Here is an 18272-nt window from a genome sequence, read left to right on the forward strand (position 1 = left end):
AAAGTACAGGTTTTTATTTGAAGTTCGTAAAGGTATCAGAGAAGTCTATTATCCGTAGTTTAAATAAGTATCGTTAGCTCACACTTCAATCGTCGGTTTCGTCTAAAACTTGTTGAAATGAATTTGAACAATCTTTATCAATTTATATAGCAAATTTTATAAAAGTCATGATTCATACGATATTAAATTAAAAACTATCGTAAGTTATAAAGTTTAACGAAAGAAAAAGTCGATGAAAACAAATTATTAAACAAATATACATATATATACATATATATTGCCATTATTGAATAAACAAAAATATGATATTAAAAAAATATAAATATATTACATAAATGTATTTATGTAAATGTAAATGTTTCGTTGAAACTTGAAAAACAATCGTTACATTTTTTGTTCATTATAGACAAGATGTGTAGTAAGGCAATAAAGTTGCAGTGGAAATAGTAAATTTTAAATTTTAAATCAAAGTACATTACGTAGATGTGATAATTGTAATATAATTATAATGTAATAATTTCGTAATATATATCGAAGGTGGTTTATAAAGTATATTATAGGTACATAGAATCGAATAAATATCAGTCCATGATAAAATATATAGGCAATGCTACAACGCAATAAATAGTTCGCCTCATAGTTCGTAGCCTAAATCAAATAGTAACATATTTTTATTTGTTCGTTTTGAAAAATGTTACACCTAAAAAAAAAAAATCAAAGTCGACAATTTATCACAGCGCAATCACGGTAAATCAAAATTTTGCGATACGTGTTGTAAACGTGCCCATTTCCTTTTTTTTTAATTTCATTTTTTTTTACTGCAAATGCAACGAATCGCACTTTATTCTTCGATTTTTAGAAACCCTATCAAAAGCACCGTGTTTCCTTTTCATGCACTTTTCTCTCACCTATGCATTCCCGTTTTTGTCTCAATCACTGCGTGATTGTGATCGTTTTTCTTTCCCTTCTCAGAATTTAATCTATGCACGCTTATATACACAGCACTACCTATGCACCTATGTACACATTGCACTACACTTTTCATTTTACGTTTTTTTTTTCACAATTAGTCAAATGTATATTTGTGTGACGTTGATGACACTAGCACCATGCACATGTTTCTGTATCATTCTACGTACCCGAAGCTAATAAAAGTAGGGAAAACATTCCGTTGGATTTTGAAAAATTATCGAAATTCCAATATCATGTCGACGGTTCCAAGCGACTGACATCTCGCGATTCACGTATACGTAAAATTGTACTTGCACCGATGCACAAGAATAAGTTATATATTTTTTAAATCACTGTTTACAAATGCATAAACAATATGCATCTTATATGCTATAAGAGACAAAAAATAATTTTTCTATTTCTTTTTTCTTGCACTGATACTTTCGATGTTTTATGTACATAACACAACGTGCACCTACACCTAAAAATCTAACACGTGTGTAACGCCTATAAATATGATTTGAATTGTGAGGTTAAAAACAAAGGGTGGGGGTCAAAACTTGGACGGATCAATATTTCGAATAGCTGATATATCGAAATTTCAAATATGTGAAAATAAATTCACCGAAAGTTGAATTCTTCGAAATCTTAATTTTCGAACAATTCATCTTTCGTTATTTTATTTTCCCATATTTGAAATGTCGATATATCCACTGCTGCGTAATTATTTGAAATGGTTTCACTTAAAATAGATATTTAAAATGTGAATGGTATTTTGCATTTAACGTTTTAAGTGTTCTCAAAGTAACCATTTACATTTACCCATTTAAAGTGTGTTTTTAAAAGCATTTTTCATTTTTTATTTCAAATGAATCTATTGAAGTATTTTACCCAGCAGTGGACATATCGGGTATTCGAAATATTGACCCTTTAAAGTTTAAAACGATAAAGGAATTGGCACGTGATGTACGATTCGACGACTGAATTCGTAAGCATAGTTTAAATATATTTTCTTGAGTATATTTACATGTGTTCATACATACATCACGCACACGTATATTGGTTAACATGGTGTGAATAATATCCCGTGCACTATTATTGTTGAATATTTTATACGCCAGATTATTTTGTTTTTATGCCAATCTTAGTTAAATATAGCGTTAACGCCGCTGTTGTATGTATCATTAAAGTATAAGAGAAGAATGTGAAAACAACAAAGTCTCATGTCTTCCAATAATGAGTATTATGCGTAAAACATACATACCTATACATACATTAATAATTGTGTAGCAATGATGTATAAATATATCCATATACCCTGTAGCTAAGAAACCGAGAATTGTAATAGCTCGAGTATAATTTGTTTGAAGTAAAAGTCGAACGGCTAGAGAATATTGGCTACATGTCACGATGATGTTATACGTTATATGCTTTCATTGTACTTTTATTTATCGTTTCTATCATTACGCATTATGATTTTATACGATATGATATTACCACTACCAATGCTGTATATCTGTATGTCTAATAAACAAATGTTAATCCAAATCTGTGTAATTACTGTAGAGATTTGGATCCATCGCCATAATTCTGGCTGAAATGGAACAGGGACGTCACTCTCAGTGTTTTGTACCAAGTAAAATGAAAGCAAGGGATGAAAGTGAAACGTCAATGTAAAAGCAAAAATCAAGTTTGAGACGAAGCAACCCATGGGCGAGTGGCCTGAAAATTTTATATAAGTAAGAAAGACGTACATCGAATGTTAGAAATGTGAAGTGTCAAGCGAACGCGCCTCCGGATGCAAATGCGGAATGTCACCGCAACCAGGAAGGCAGGAAAACCTGAAATGGTAAACACTGAGTAATTTTATTATCAGGCGGCCGGTTGACCTCGAGAAGCACCGGCAAGACGAGCCTCCGAAACTTCCCACAGTCGCGTTACACCAGCAGTAAGTATCTGCCGTTCGACGAGCGACACGGTAAGCCTCGTTAAAAAAATGAAATCTTTCATCGAATACTCGCCGAGCAGTGATTTCCCCCTGGAAAATCTCCCCTATGGAGTCTTCTCCACATCGACTAACGTGAGTACCGCCAAATAAGCATTTGTACATTGTCGGAGACCACTGGTCGCTAAATAAATATCTCGGAGCGAATCGCTGTTGCCAAGCTAATGTTAGTCGCTCGCTGCTACCGCAGAATCGTGAGTCGCTAGTGCTCGTTAGCCTCATAAATGGTATCGCGAACGAGCGCGCATGTGTTACGCAATCTTGTCAAATCCTCACCCACCAGTCGGTGACTCTACTCGTGGACTGGCAATGAACATGACCGTGTGATTATGCTGCATGACCGAATTAACGAAGAGATGTTGTTTTAACGGAAATTTAATCGCTGATTCCATTTCTGCGCTTCATTGAACTGCCTCGTTATGCTCTCGGAAATCAGGGCATTGCAATTTCATTTTCGCAAGCTCAATATTCGCCTACTGCCATCTGTCGTTGGCCCTACATGTGAGACCAGCCGAGTGTCCGAATCAATACGAAGGTACGTGTCGAGAGCTTGCAGCTTTGCAGCTTTGCAGCAGTAGCCTAACGTATCGACTCGGTTCTAAACGGCTATTTTATCAACGGGATATCACCGTTCGATATCTTGCCGGTAGTTCTACGTTGAACGGAAAATATTTATCCATTACAGCCCGTGAAAAGAATAGGCGTCGCGATTGGATCAGAAATATTGGACCTCAACGCGGTGGCTCATTTGTTTACGGGTAAAATTCTTGCTGGAAAACAAGATGCGTTACGTCAGGAAGCCCTCAATGATTTCATGGCGCTTGGCAGGCCCGCTTGGACTGAAGCCAGATCCACACTGCAAGATCTACTCTCGGCGGACAATCATACCTTGCAGGAACCGGAAATACGCTCTAAGTGACTAGAAAATTTATTCGCTAAACCTATTCCGTTGAAAATCTGTGGACGAAGCTTGAACGGATAATTTGTTAACTGAATAACTTTTGTCTGGCCAAGAGACTTTGTTCGAAATTTTCATCCTGCGTTCAAACTATTTGAAATTATTCAGATGAAGCCAGCACTACAATTCGATCACTATTCATTTCTTCATGCACCTCTGTAATTATGCAGACTTATCACAGATTTTGTTCCGGACCTATGCGTTCAACTATCAAACCAACACAGTTCTATCTCCATTCCTCTGTTTTCTCAGAGTATTCGTGCAGCAAAGAGACGCAGTGATGCATCTCCCAGCGAAAATAGGTGACTACACAGACTTCTACTCGTCGATTCACCACGCGACTAACGTAGGGACGATGTTTCGTGGAAAAGAGTCGGCTTTGATGCCAAATTGGTGAGTCCCGGACGAGGAAACCCCCTTAATTGGATCGGGCAATAACCCAGCGAAAGCTTAAGATTTCTAATTTGTCATTCTGTACAGGAAATATCTTCCGGTTGGGTATCACGGAAGAGCAAGTTCGGTCGTTGTTTCTGGGACGCCTATCAGGAGACCGCGGGGTCAGACACTTCCGGTGGATGGGGCTGCCCCCGTTTACGGTCCATGCAGGCTGATGGACTTCGAACTGGAAGTCGCCTTCTTCGTTGGGGGGCCGGCAACCAGACTGGGAGAGAGTATACCGGCCGCGAAGGCCTACGACCACATATTCGGAATGGTGACGATGAACGATTGGAGCGGTAGGTAATTCGCCGGTGATCGAGAGAGCATGGCATGGGCGACAAGGAAACGATGCGCAAACTAAAATCACGCTTTCTGTAAACAGCCAGAGACATACAGAAGTGGGAATACGTTCCGCTGGGTCCATTCACAGCCAAGAATCTCGGGACAACGATATCTCCATGGGTCGTTACAATGGAAGCCCTCGAGCCATTCAAAGTTCCAAACATGCCGCAAGATCCGGTCCCGTTTCCCTACCTACATCACGAGGGTTCTTGCAACTTTGACATCAAACTGGAAGTTGATATCAAAGGTAAAGTTTTACGAGGAATTTTGTGTACAAAAAAATGCTCTCTTCTCAATTCTCGTCCTCCAGGTCCTCAGGGCGTCGCCACCACCGTGACCAGGAGTAATTACAAATTCATGTACTGGACGCCGCAACAGCAGCTTGCTCAACATACCGTGACCGGATGCAATTTGAATCCTGGTGATCTAATGGCATCGGGAACAATCAGTGGCGAGGTATGGTAACAAACCCAATAGTTTTATGTCGTATTTTGCAAGTCTAATGCCGCCTTCCTCTCGCAGACGGTCGACTCTTACGGATCAATGCTTGAGCTCAGTTGGAAAGGTACGAAGCCGGTACCCCTGAAAGACGGAACTGTCCGCAAGTTTTTGCAAGATGGTGATGAAGTATCAATCAAAGGTATATCGACTAAGTTACAGCAGCGTTATTCGAATGATATTCGAGAAGGGAAGTCTTGAGCGTTTTGAAACTTTCATTTTGAACGCATATTTACGATCCTATGCTGTATGAGAATTTGAGAAAAGGGGATCGCTTCACTTGGTATTTACGATTGTTGAAGTTTAGACCCTCGGAAACCTCATTCAAATTCGCGGAAACTTATTGAAATATTCTTCAACTGTACGATTCTTAAATGTCTTTTAGGTTTCTGCGTGGGTGAGAACTATCGTATTGGCTTCGGTCCTTGCGTTGGTAAATTGTTACCTACGAATCCCGAATAAGGAGGCGATTCTGGAGCGAGCATTTTGTACTCCCAACTTTTGTACAATGAAAAAGTATATTTCTTCTGTCAACTTCTTTAATAAATGGAATATTTTTCGCAAGAAAATCTGAATATATCAGTGCGAATAGCCGTCGATAAACTCAAATGATGAAACTGATGTTTAAATTAATTATACCTTTCTGAATGCAGCTTGATATTATAGTCTAGTGAGGTGCCGCCATCCCAGTGACAATTTAACGTACTGGTTTTGCCGCGAACTAGCGAAAGCGGCAATCAGCTCTAAACCGTGTGTCGACAAACTTATCATTCGCTAGAATGAAGTGATATCTTACCGCAGTAACCACATTACTGCCAGAATTGTGAAAACTTCAGGCAAATGTTGATCTACGCTGACTACAACTCTGCTTATTTTTCACCTAGACGTATTTTAATTTCTGATAAACCATAATATTTTTGAACTTGAATAAAGTGCTGAAATACGAATCAAAACTATATTGTATTTGTGAAGGCTCTTTCTTCTGCTTATGATAAGCCTTGAAAACTGCCATCACCATTATTCACGAGTTGTTTATCTGGATTATTTTTTCAGCAGTATATGAAATTAAGCTTTGTCCAAAATTTATCCAAAGTGAAAAAATCGATATTTTGATATTGAAGAAAGAAATCGGTTATTCGGCCCGATACCTAGTCCGTATAATGAACACGCTTTACGATCAAGAAATGGCGAGTAATCAACTATTTTTATCAACACTGCGTAGAATTTAGCTTCTACACAATTGTAATACGTATATTGATCGTGTAAACGCCAGTGGTAAAGAGATCAATAAACGCGGGAGACAGTACACAGTAGGAGCCACACGAAAGTTGCACGCGTTGAACGACGAACAAGTACAGCATAACATTTTGTGCACGGTAATTATTCTAACTTGACACCTATATTGTAAATAATATTATTGTTAATCGTTGACCCCAAAACGATTTTCACTTCATGAGTAAATATATCACGGATATTAACGCCAGTGCATCAGTTTTCTTTTCTATTCAATTGCGCACTACATCAATGACATGCATAATTACGTACTCCACTTTGTTTACAAACAGTGAACTAGTAATAGAATTATAATATAATCTGAACTTCTTGAAATGTCACAAGTTTTAAAATTATCGCGCCGATACTCACTCTGTCAATCTCAATGCTGTTCAGCTTTTACATAGTTTAAATACACATGCAGTTGTTTAATAATTATGATTTACTCCAAAATTTCATCAGTTATACACAAATTCGCGAAGATAAACCCTAATTAATACTCGAAAGGATGAAACCAAGTGCGAAACAACCTACACGGAGAGAATAAAAGAGCAAATTTTACTCAAAACTGCAGAAAAAGAGGGACACATCAGATTTTTTGAGGAAGATATACTTCGTAAAATATAGAATATACTTTATAAACGGTGAAAACCGCTGTGTCCATAGTAAAATCTGCCGTATTTATGGTAAGAAATATAATTGGCATGGATAAATTGTATCAAAAACTTTCATGTGTCCCTTTTTTCTTTTTCTCTACTCCCAGTAACTCGACTAAAACAGAGAATTCCGTGCGGTTCTTTTTGGTCAGCAACATTATTCCGAACCTTCCGACGTATTCTTACCCCTTTAATTCACGCGTTAAACTTGTCCCAGTAATGTCTGCCAGCAGGCCAACGGCGAGATGGAGCGTTCCTCTGAGTGATGGAATTCACGTGGTGGAATTTGAGCACGGAACAGCAACAGGACGTCGTGTAGTCAAAATAGATGGACAGACCCTCATTCACAGGGACTGGATGTTTCGGCTTGTGGGTGACGAGGTTGTCACTCTGGGAAACACGAAGTTCGTCATCTGCGTCGATCCTCTCCCGGGTACGCAGTCTGTCAATGATGATAGCTCGAATTCAACATTGGTATTGAGTGACAATCGCGGTTACAAAGTCGATAAAACTTTCCAGGTTTGAGGTACTCCTACACTCTGCTGGTGAACAACAAAACCTACGCAAATTTCATACAGTCACAGTCAAAAGTTCTTCAAACTTGGCTGACGCAGGTTGGAGAACAGCATTTTCGGATCGTCCTGGGTAAACGAATATCCTTTGCTTTCGCTCCTGAGCTTTTTCGTGTCGAATGTATGTTCCAATATTACAGACAAGGCCAAGCAGAGCGTATGGATCAATGGGAAGCAAATTGACGTTGAGGTGAGACAACGCTGTGAAATAATTCTGGGAGAAAAAGCAACGTCCGTATCAAATTATCACCCTTATATTTCAGAACGAATTTGTCGACGGTGGAGCGGAGATGTTGTTTTCCGTTGGAGGCGCACCGGCTGTCATTAAAGCTCTCAGCTCGGGACACAGAACTACCGGAGTGAGCCACACGCTGTTCTTAAACGGAATCGAGGTCACCGAACAACAATTGCTACCACAGATGGAAACGAGAGCGAGAGTGAAGAAATAAAATCTCACTTATACGTTGCAAGAGTACTTTCAAAGGACCGATGATGGCAAAAAAAATGTTGATATCTCTACGTGTGCATAAAAATAGTGCCTTATCGTAAAATTACTTCGAGGCACCTAAATTTATTAAAAATCACCTGTAATGCACCGTTTCAACTATTATCGTAAAAAGGCAAAATATCTCTCCTTGTTCGTCTCTAAACTTATCCTGTTCTGATATCCAGACCTTCAATTATTCGTGAAATGTGAAACGTGTCAACTGTTCTTATACAAAGGATTTCTTCTGCTCAAATTTTAGGCAGGTATTTTATTACTCTATACATCCATGTGTAATTTAAATACCGAATACGCGGTTGAACCAAACGTTGAAGATTGAAAATTTTTCCCAATTCCTATTCCCAATTTTCATCGATTCATTAATCAATCATTATTTCCGCTACAAGAAACTACTTCTCCGAATCCCGTTCACGTGTTCCGAATATTGGTAAGTTTGTAGAATTGCATGAATCTATCGACAAAACAACGCGATCGATACTGCGGAAATAGCGACAGTGCCATACAAAATTCCTTCACTTCTTAGCAGTCGCGTCGTAGAGGTTAAATCTATTCGGGCTGTCCGGGACAGCGATCGGTTTTAAAATGCAGCGATGAAAGAAAGTAAATTTAATATCTAATAAAGCAATAATCAAAACCCGTGAGAATGTCCATCCGAAGAGGCAGCATTCTCAGTGTCAGTTCTCGAATGACATTTATGGATGACGAGCCTCACTTTGAGGGTAAGTAAGCTCTTGACTAACACCCTAAAGTAAAATGAACAGTTTCTCCGACTACTCTGCAAATAGTCATCAACGCTCCGCCAAAACCAAGGAGAAAAACAAGGGAAACAGGATCGCATAACGGGCAGAAGTCGTCTTCAGAAACTCGTTCGTGTTACAAATAGGGGTGACAGAGGGTGGAAAGAGCAGAGATGGAGAAGCGGAGAAGAAGGAGATACGCGCCAAGATGTTGGGGCAGTAGAAACAAGGCGGAGGCGGCAGCTTCTGAGGTCGTTATTCCCTCGCTTTCCACCCTCTACTCTCAGACGTTCGTTGTTTTTCTCCACAAATTCATCGCCCCTTGGAGCAGGGTTCGATAACTTGGCGAACCTTCGCCATCCCGCGAACCGTGCAGCTGCTCTCCTTGCGTTGAGAAAATCGCAATTGTTCCGATTCCGCTGAATTTTCGCAAATCAATCCAGTCTTGAAACGTGTGGGGCGTTTTGCAGATCTGACTGACGACGAACTGAGAGACACTTTGGAGCAGGCCATTCAACACAATCGATATTTGCAGTTGGAGAATGAAATATTTGAGAGATACCTTCAGCGGCATGATCCTCAAAGTGTGCAGGGTGAGGTGGTGGAGAGTTGCAAAGTTTTCTGAAACCCTGTGCCAGCGACCAAATCCTCCACCAATAATTTCGTACTTTGCAGTGATGACTCAGGTTTTGGAGTCAGCTAAGCATGCACAACGAGTGGCATCTCAAATGATACCTATAGCCTCTGCCCTAAGCTTGACCAGCGAAAAACTGGGCCGTGGAACATCGATGAGTGGAAGTACTTTGACTTTCACCGGTAGTCGCAGGACAATTACAAACCATATATTGCCGAGAGGGTTTCGGTAGGCATTCGCGCTTTCATTGATCATCGTTGTTCGAGAAAATTTTACGAGCCTTCTGTCCCCGCAGAATCTCCATTTCGCACCGGATTGAAATGGCCGAAAATGAAATTGCGGAAATGCGAAAATCTCTCGGCGAGTTGGAAACGCTCGCGGCAAAGACACGTGCTAATCTTAGGGCTCAAATGGAAGAAGTAGATCTACGGATTAGGGAGACAAACGAAGCTAGGGCTGAGCTAGAGGAAAACGTTGTTAAGAATGGCGTTGATCCACTGACAGGAAGAATACCTGCAGAGAAGTTTGTCAGGTGCGTCGAGAGAGTTAATGATTCATATTTCCGTATAATGCTGGTTTTAAATTTCAGATTCATGGAAGAATGGCTGAGGGCGGCTGATGCTATCATAGAAAAACTGCGACTCAAGAGTGCCTCACTCAAAGCGCAAATCAGCAAAGCCAAACATCAGCTGGCCCAAAAAGAAGAACTGGGAGAAACTCTGCATCCCATTGATTTTGAACAACTCGCGATTGAAAATCACAAGTACCAGGAAAAGATCGATAGAAAGAATCACCATCTGCTGCAAATGAAGAAAATCACAGGCACGTATTTACCAATCAAACCAACCGATGTCTCGTTGTTGTTTATCGCGATTACGGTGGTTCAAAGACTAAAATGTATCTCCAGGACGCTGCAGCCTGAGCTTGTCAAACCACAAGCAAAAACTTGCCGAACAAATGGCCGTGTTAAAATCAATCAAAAAAGAAATCGCCCGCAAGCAAGCTCAGATAGAAAAGTTCAACAACGAAGAACACAGGACGGCCATTGATTCGGAAAAAGCTGCTAATCAACTTCGTCAAATAACAGAGTTAATGGGCGAATATACGGTAAGCAAACGAGTTCTGAATTATTTATCGTCAGTTGATCTCTAAACCATGGAGGTATCCTTGAAAAATTTACCGATCGTTAAGAAACTAATATTACAACTTGAAATTCGGTAATGTGTATTTACTCAGTAATTATTGGTAAAAGTTACTATGCAATTTGTTTGAGTTACCACCAATAACAATTATTTCAAGGTGCCCGATCTTATTGAGTTTGTAAAGATGCAAGACGAACTAGCGGAAATGCAACGAACGTACAAGCGATTGCAGAGACACCATGAGGTGCAACAAAACGCCATCAAAGTTTTTAAAAATCAATCGAAAGCAGAACCCGACATAATCCAGTCAAAAAAACATAAGGAATCGCGAGTAAAGTATGTTATAAAAAGAAACCTATGCGCAGACATAAGTCTACTATTATTTAACTGAAACGTACCTTACAATTTTCAGATACGAGGTATAAATGTGGGACTAAAATTCAATACAGTGAAGAGAATTGTCGGCAAATTTTCGAATGTCTTTTCACACTACCAAAAATATATCTATCGCAACAAATAGTGTGTAGTAACATAGGGTTACTTTGTTTAAACAAGTTCGATATCTTATTTATTGGTGTATATAGTTGCTCGTTACAACGGTCGAGAAAAGTGCATTAAGTATAGTGTGGTTTTCGATTTATAAATCATAGCTGCTATCGCGGAAATTTCTTCTGAAATTTCGAGATCCCAGTCGGTGAGCCCGACAGCATAACTATAGACTGAACGTTCATCTGCCACCTACTGGATGCTGTGAGACCTGGAAATGTATCGAGCAACCTCAATGCGCAGGGCAAATGCGCCGGTGGCAATGACATCTGTATGCTTCTGTGTATCGAGAGCACACATTCCTCGGTGTGTAAGATTGCTTTAAAGAGCATAGTTGCCGCTTTGAGTTGTCGCGGGAGGGGAGTGAGACTATTTCCACTCCGTGCATAGAGGAGATGCTGCAATGACAAAGTACTCGACATAATGAACTCACAAAGACCCTGCGGCTGTTTCGTCCCATCAAACTCTCGCGAGCAGTTTGGATGACTAGACGCTCGCGGGCGTCGCGGGATGAAGTTACAACTGAAATAAGGTATGTGATTGCGAAGTGATCGCAGTGGGTGCAGATCAGCATAATCAGAGTTCGTGAGAAAGGGCGGAAAGCATAAGCTCGGTATTCGGCCATGAAACCACGTGGAATATCTCTGCTTCTCCTGATCCTCTGCTGCCACGCTATTCTCTCGGGGTCAACGAAGTACCAGCAGACTTCGGCCGACGATGAGGACGACCGGGACGAAGACGAGGACGAGGACGACAGCAGCGAGGGTTACCAAAAACCCGAGGTCGACGACGACGGACGGATATACAAGAACCCGCGAAACTCACCGTCCTCGATGTGCCCCCGAGACGAGGAGCAGGCCGATCGTCTCAACCAGAAGTGTCTGAGGAAGTGCTTAACCGACGAGGACTGCAAGAGCAAGAAGAAGAAGTGCAGGTGCGACGGTGCTTGCGGTATGTCCTGCATAAAGCCGGACCGCGAGTGTCCCGAGCTCCAAGAAATCTCGTACGCGATGATGACGGTCACGGGTAGATTCTTCGGGGATACCGTGCAGTACGTTTGCGATCCAAGCTACTTCGCCGTCGGTCTTTCGGTGCGTTCCTGCAGGGCGGACGGCCAGTGGACCGGCTCAACGCCGTCTTGTAAAAAGGACAACAACACCTTTTGCGGCGAACCACCGAAGGTCACGAATGCCAGGAACAACGCCCTCCCGGAGCAGACGACCTTTGACCTTGATAGCACTGTGCGGTACTTCTGCAACCATGGATACGCGACCGACGGCTTTCTGATCGCCAAGTGCTTGACCAAAAACAAGAACCCGGCCACCTGGTTTGGTCCCGATATATCCTGCAAGCCAAAGGACTGCGGCCCGCCAACCAACATCGCCAACGGATGGCACGCTGGTAGTTTCCACTGGTACATTAGATTTAGTGCTTGTAGCTGGTTGGTAGACGAGAGCTTTGCGCTGACTCGATGCAGATTGCGCTAGTTTTTCCAGCCTCGTATTTTTCTTCCGAAGGTGAATGCTACATCTACAACTGTCGCGTGTCGTACCACTGCGCTCAGGACTTCGAAATGGTTGGTAAAGAAGAGAAGGTCTGCACAGCGGACGGCACCTGGACACCAAAAGAGTCACCGCAGTGCGTTCAGGTAAGAATTCGTAGGTATCCGTGTGCCGAATAGAGCCACGTTCAGCCCGATGCGCTGGTTCGGTCGGAATTAGTTAAGAAACTTTCGTTGGGTTCCAGGTGAGCTCGGTGCAGTGTCCACCGCCTCAAAATCCACGTAACGGAAAGGCCATCTACACCTCATGCGCCTTCAATGCTATTGTGTCCTACGAATGTCGATACGGATTTGCAGTGGTTGGGGACACCACCAGAAGGTGCTTGGCCGACAAAAAATGGTCGGGCGAACCGCCAGTCTGCGAGGAAATCAACTGCGGGGACCCAGGAACGCTGTACAATGGATGGATCGAGAACATTGAATCAGGTAAATTGATTTCGCCATTCGTGAAGCTGGAACTGTCGGTCGATTGTCATTTGCGCAGCAATTCTTCTGATTTTCTGAGCCCTTGAGATATGTACCTTCTTTTGTCACTCGAATGTTCGTTCTTCACTGTCGAGCTCTGCTGGTCGACAAGCGATCAAGAGTTCTAGATCCGGCTGCTGACGAAACATTTCCTTTCTGGTATTCCATAGGTACGGGACTAGGTGCAACGATAATATTCCGATGCAATCCGCACATGAAGCTGGAGGGGAACGCCTCATCAGTTTGCCAAATCGATGGACACTGGCGCTACCCGGTACCGCGTTGTCTGGCCCCCTGCATCGTTCCAAAAATACAAAAAGGCCACGTTTCAGTCGCGACTCGTGCAGACGATCGGATAAACAACGTATCAGTGGTCGAACACGGTGAGAGGTTGGTGGTCGACTGTCAAACGAATTACGAGTTCCCCTCGAACAGAACACCGGTCGAATGCAACAACGGTACCTGGACAGTCATTCCACGATGCAAACCGGCCAGGTGTAAACAGATGCCAAGAGTCCCTCGGAACGGGATGGTAATCGCACCAAAAACGGAGCATGGGATGAGGGCCGTCTTCAAGTGCAAGGACGGGTTCGAGCTCATTCTCAAAGGCGACTCGCACTACGTTCAGTGCAGCTTCGGAAATTGGACAGGCGAGATTCCGTACTGTCGTGAAGTTTTTTGTCCGTTTCCGGGCTTCATACCGAACGGTAAAGTGTTGCTGGTCGGCAACATGGGAGTCTACGACTTACGGCCTTATGTCAAGAAGATTGTTAACAACAAGCAGATCATGTACGACTGCGACCGAGGGTACGTCTTGAGTGAAGGAGCTCCTGGAGCAACTTGCATCGGTGGCCACTGGAGCCCGAAGGAGTTGCCCAAATGCGTGCTGGGTCAGCATCCTCGACTACGATGGAGCCGAAGAAAGAGGTCTTTAATCGGCAAGAAGCGCAAGGCTGGTCACGATTCTTGGCAGCATAACAGAATTAGAGAATTCTTTTTCAACAAGATGAGGAAGAAATTTCTTCATTTCAAATTCTATTCAGCGTTAAATCGGCAGCACCGGAAATTGAAAGCGGTGCTTTCACTCTAAATAGATGGTTCAAGATGGGTAGCTGAAAGTACGAGATGCTGTAGAAGATGATGAGCAGATAATAAACTCTAGACAAGTGTAAAACTTGTGAGAACATTATTAAAAACAACTTTTTCTAATCCGGAGATGTCGACAACCTCAACTAGGAGATCTGACTTCAAGCATATCATGCGGTTTATTGAAAATAAAGGAGTTAAGAATTATCGCACAAGTAGGACAAAATATTACGCTCAAATACGTGCGGGTAGCAATTTATTCAGTGTACATTTAGGATTAAAATGCCGACTTGCTAATTCTCAAAGAAATTTCCCATATTGTGATAACCGGTAAATTATACGCGTCAGGTTAGTGTAATAATAAGTGAGTTCAATAGTTTCACATATCCAATAGGCATCACACGTATTTTAATAAATGAATCTTTTCGTAATCCAGTTCGTGTCGCCCACAAATCCAGTCCAGTTTCATCACCTTATTTCTGCTTGACAAGCGTGTTTAGAAGAGTAAAGTACGTAGCTGCAGCACTAACAATCTGCAAGGATCGTAGCACGAGATCAGATAAGCTAGTGACCGTAATCAAATAATAAATATGACTCAATTTTATATCATCGGTATGCTTACGGTAGTTAGCTGAGGCAGATCAAGTCTGAAAAATCCATTAGCTGTAAAGCGAAATGCTTTTTGGGATCGAAGGATCAGAAATTTCAACTGATTGCAAATTTGCTTTCCGAAACATAGCCACGGACAGTTGTAAGCAGCGATTGCTAATAACTCGGTCTTGTCATGAAAATTAAAGCTAGTTATATCGCTCCGTTTATCATGGCTAGGTATAATAATACACAAGAATTATTTCAGCTGTCTGAAAAATTCTAAATGCGATACGTGAAAACAATCATGAAAGTGAATAGTGATAGCAAACAGCACTGTCATTTTTGTAACTGGTAATGAGCTCACTCACCTCGTTGCTCAACATAGTTGAGCACCCACAATAAATTGCGCTTTCAGTCAGGAGTACAACACCGTGTGACAATTATCCTAATGTTTCGAAAAATTGACCGACAGCGAACATCTAAAATATCGAAGAGTTCAATTCAGTGTGGGTAAAAGTTAATTTAAACCTTGATTGAGCAACTCTTTACAAAAGTTCATACTCTCTAAATATGAAACAGTTATAAGTATAATGCCACTGGAAAAAACCAGTGTATAATCAGTAAAAAAAAAATTGTGGAGTCACTGAATCTTGAATGGATATGCAGTTTTTTTTTTTTTTTTTTTGCAGTGGTTCACTTATATCTAGAAATCAGTGAATTTTCTCTAATTCAAATCTAGATGGATGAGAGAGTACACTTAGATTAAAATGCAATCTTTGATTTTCATGTACTGTTGATCTACCTGTTGTATCTGGTGAAGAGATAGACAAATCGTGAGAGACGTTACGAGCATTGATGCGAAGAATATTGGACGAAATATTTTTTCTACTCTCTCGCACAACCTGTAGGTACGTGGATGATAAGAACGATATATTCTGTATTGAATGTATAGTATAAGTACTAATTCTCAAACACTAGGATAAATAGGCTTATATACAGCGTATTCAGATAAATCAATACTCATCCATTCAAAACACTTACAAGTACAATTCATTCTGACGATTGACAATCTTGGACAGCCTTAGAGATACTTTACATTTTTGTTCGTCCGAAACAGCTGTCGACGTAGTTTGTTCAATAATATATTCTAAATCGTATTGAAGAAGCTGCGAATAGTTGCAAAATGTTTCAACATTTACTTACTCTTTATTATTCACTCAAGTGTTTGCTTGCGTGAGGTTTTTCAAGTAGCTGGATTTTAAATACCTTAAAATGAAGACACAGGTGAGTTAGCAGCTGGAAAAACAACGTATCCGTTGATGCTAGGTAAATTAAAAAGAACACTGTTATAGCGTGTTCGACGATCATCACTGGAATGTAATTGCCAACATAATTAATGTCGAAGGGATATTTCACGGGCATAATGGTCGTGAAATTGTACGCGTTATTAACTGTTTTTGATTCAAAATACTGTTCCAACAGAACCCTGAAAACAAAAAACCATCACAATTGCGCAATCTACAATTACCAGTACAGATTTCACCTACTTGTAAGGATTTAGGTGAAAAACAGCGGACATTAACATGCATGTTATGAAATAAAAAATGGTCATATGATAGGCCTTCTTCGCCTTGGTCAGCATGACGGTTCTATTTTGCTCCACCTGATACCGGTCCTCCCACATCACCGATAAGCTTAGCAAAATCTCGCGGAGCTGCTTAGCCTGGAAAATGAGACTGAGTCCCTGCAAGAATATTCAACAACTCGGTGAATAACTAATGTTGTTGCGGATCTTGGAAACAACACTTATACTGCACGGTCAAGATCATTTTTCAAATAATAACCAATGACATTACTTATGCCTGAGTTTTAACAATAAACTATTACCCCATTTTATTTTATTATTTCGTCCCAATATTTAATTATTCTTAATCTGTACGTTTGAAATTAGATAAATGCGAATGAAGTAATCAACTGATTTCACAATTATCGCTCATTGGTATACCTTAGTTGTTGCCAAATATCCAGAAAATATTGCACCAATTCCACGAACGGTAATTTCCTCGTCGATTTTGAGATTTACAATAACTTGATGCCATTCGCCAACAGACCAAACAGTTAAAAAAGCTAATGTCACTAACCCTAGTGGACGTTTCAACAAATGTTGATCGCCGGAACTTCCTCCAGCTTTCAATAACAACACATTGAGACTCAAGAAATGATCATACTGTTTCTTAGCTTCAGAATCAATCATGGTATCTAGTACTTAGATGTTCAAAGGGTCAAGTTTGAATGCACAATGCTAGTTCAAACGTAAATCATCTATTGTCCATTACGTATTTTGCTTGAACAACGATAAAGTGGACTAAGTTCGACGGGTGATTATTATGCGTACATTGCATGAATACTTAATGACAGCCAATCATTTCGGCCAGTTGTGGTATATTAAACTGGAAGAGAAAGTTCAAAACTTTATGTATGGTTTGCTTAGCGTTGCAAATAAGTTCAGCTGTTAAAAAACAAATAGCTTGAAAACTGAGCACCGACGCAACGGCAAGTTGCCGCGCATTGAAACCCACGTGGTTAGGTCAATGGTACTCAATCACATCTTTATTCGAAGAATTTAAAAATCTAGGATTGTTAATCGGCAATGTGAAAATATAGAGAAAATGAAGGAGCGAGATGAAGTAGCTGATGGCATATTTGGACTAAACGCAATCGATTTCTGTTAGAAAATTAAGTCGACGTAGTGCATCAAAGAATTGATTCCAGCAATTATGAAAATCGTAAAAATTTTCAGCAACAATCCAAAGGGATAAAGGGGGCTTACCTTTTTTTGGACCGAAAAATTATAATCACAATTGATTTGTATGACCCTTTCCTGACTAATCGGACCCCCAGGAACTCAGAAAATGCAGCAAAAAGAGCGTGGGATCAACAGGAGAGAAAATACGAAGGAAAAAGCACCTGCTGAAAAATGTCGAAATCACAGGTTTTCGTTTTTTGGCTGTAACTCATGATGCGTTGATCGCAGCGTATTGGGACTGCGCCCAATCGATTTCTCTCGCAAAATTACGTCGGTATAGTGCATGAAAGAATTCATTCCAGCACTTTTCAAAATCGCGAAAATTTTCGCCAAAAATGCAAAGGGGTTAGCCTTACTTTTTCTTCATTTTTGGAGCCGAAAATTTTTAGTTTCAGATTCGATCTAAACGACCGTTTCCTGACTAATTGGACCCCCAGGAACTCAGAAAACGCAGCGAAAGGAGCGTGGGATCAATAGGAAAGAAGTTACGAAGGAAAATGCACCTGC

At 40.9% G+C, this 18272-nt stretch overlaps 5 protein-coding genes across 6 annotated transcripts; 4 read left to right on the plus strand and 1 right to left on the minus strand.

Annotated features, from left to right (window-relative positions):
- The first annotated feature begins 2873 nt into the window (after window positions 1-2873).
- LOC124179734 (fumarylacetoacetase) lies at window positions 2874-6148 on the plus strand. Of its 2 annotated transcripts, XR_006870144.1 has the most exons (9): window positions 2874-3031; window positions 3642-3871; window positions 4167-4307; window positions 4395-4648; window positions 4735-4941; window positions 5005-5150; window positions 5217-5334; window positions 5578-5708; window positions 5846-6148. XR_006870144.1 is itself a non-coding variant. In XM_046564434.1 (8 exons), the coding sequence occupies exons 1-8, from the start codon at window positions 2948-2950 to the stop codon at window positions 5652-5654; spliced, it is 1257 nt and encodes a 418-aa protein (XP_046420390.1). In that variant the 5' UTR covers window positions 2874-2947; the 3' UTR covers window positions 5655-6148. The 2 variants fall into 2 exon arrangements, 1 of the variants encoding a protein (XP_046420390.1); XM_046564434.1 differs by having other exon boundaries at window positions 5578-6148.
- Window positions 6149-6257: 109 nt separating this feature from the next.
- LOC124179735 (fas apoptotic inhibitory molecule 1) lies at window positions 6258-8296 on the plus strand. The gene is made up of 5 exons (XM_046564435.1): window positions 6258-6568; window positions 7338-7553; window positions 7640-7765; window positions 7833-7882; window positions 7956-8296. The coding sequence occupies exons 2-5, from the start codon at window positions 7340-7342 to the stop codon at window positions 8139-8141; spliced, it is 576 nt and encodes a 191-aa protein (XP_046420391.1). The 5' UTR covers window positions 6258-6568; window positions 7338-7339; the 3' UTR covers window positions 8142-8296.
- Window positions 8297-8697: 401 nt separating this feature from the next.
- LOC124180727 (coiled-coil domain-containing protein 113-like) lies at window positions 8698-11608 on the plus strand. Its single transcript, XM_046566473.1, has 8 exons — window positions 8698-8916; window positions 9405-9527; window positions 9610-9796; window positions 9864-10100; window positions 10158-10390; window positions 10476-10675; window positions 10868-11046; window positions 11361-11608. Exons 1-8 carry the CDS (start codon window positions 8841-8843, stop codon window positions 11383-11385), a joined length of 1260 nt encoding a protein of 419 aa, XP_046422429.1. The 5' UTR covers window positions 8698-8840; the 3' UTR covers window positions 11386-11608.
- Window positions 11609-11615: 7 nt separating this feature from the next.
- LOC124179732 (protein lev-9-like) lies at window positions 11616-14803 on the plus strand. Its single transcript, XM_046564433.1, has 4 exons — window positions 11616-12657; window positions 12774-12904; window positions 13003-13243; window positions 13453-14803. The coding sequence occupies exons 1-4, from the start codon at window positions 11880-11882 to the stop codon at window positions 14370-14372; spliced, it is 2070 nt and encodes a 689-aa protein (XP_046420389.1). The 5' UTR covers window positions 11616-11879; the 3' UTR covers window positions 14373-14803.
- Window positions 14804-14841: 38 nt separating this feature from the next.
- Window positions 14842-17213, minus strand: LOC124180728. Its single transcript, XM_046566474.1, has 7 exons — window positions 16965-17213; window positions 16507-16703; window positions 16226-16445; window positions 16001-16125; window positions 15762-15861; window positions 14991-15146; window positions 14842-14901 (listed from the first exon to the last, which is right to left on the minus strand). The coding sequence occupies exons 1-7, from the start codon at window positions 17211-17213 to the stop codon at window positions 14842-14844; spliced, it is 1107 nt and encodes a 368-aa protein (XP_046422430.1).
- Window positions 17214-18272: the final 1059 nt, after the last annotated feature.

This window comes from Neodiprion fabricii, chromosome 4 (genome assembly GCF_021155785.1).
Source record: "Neodiprion fabricii isolate iyNeoFabr1 chromosome 4, iyNeoFabr1.1, whole genome shotgun sequence".
Lineage (NCBI taxonomy): Eukaryota > Metazoa > Arthropoda > Insecta > Hymenoptera > Diprionidae > Neodiprion > Neodiprion fabricii.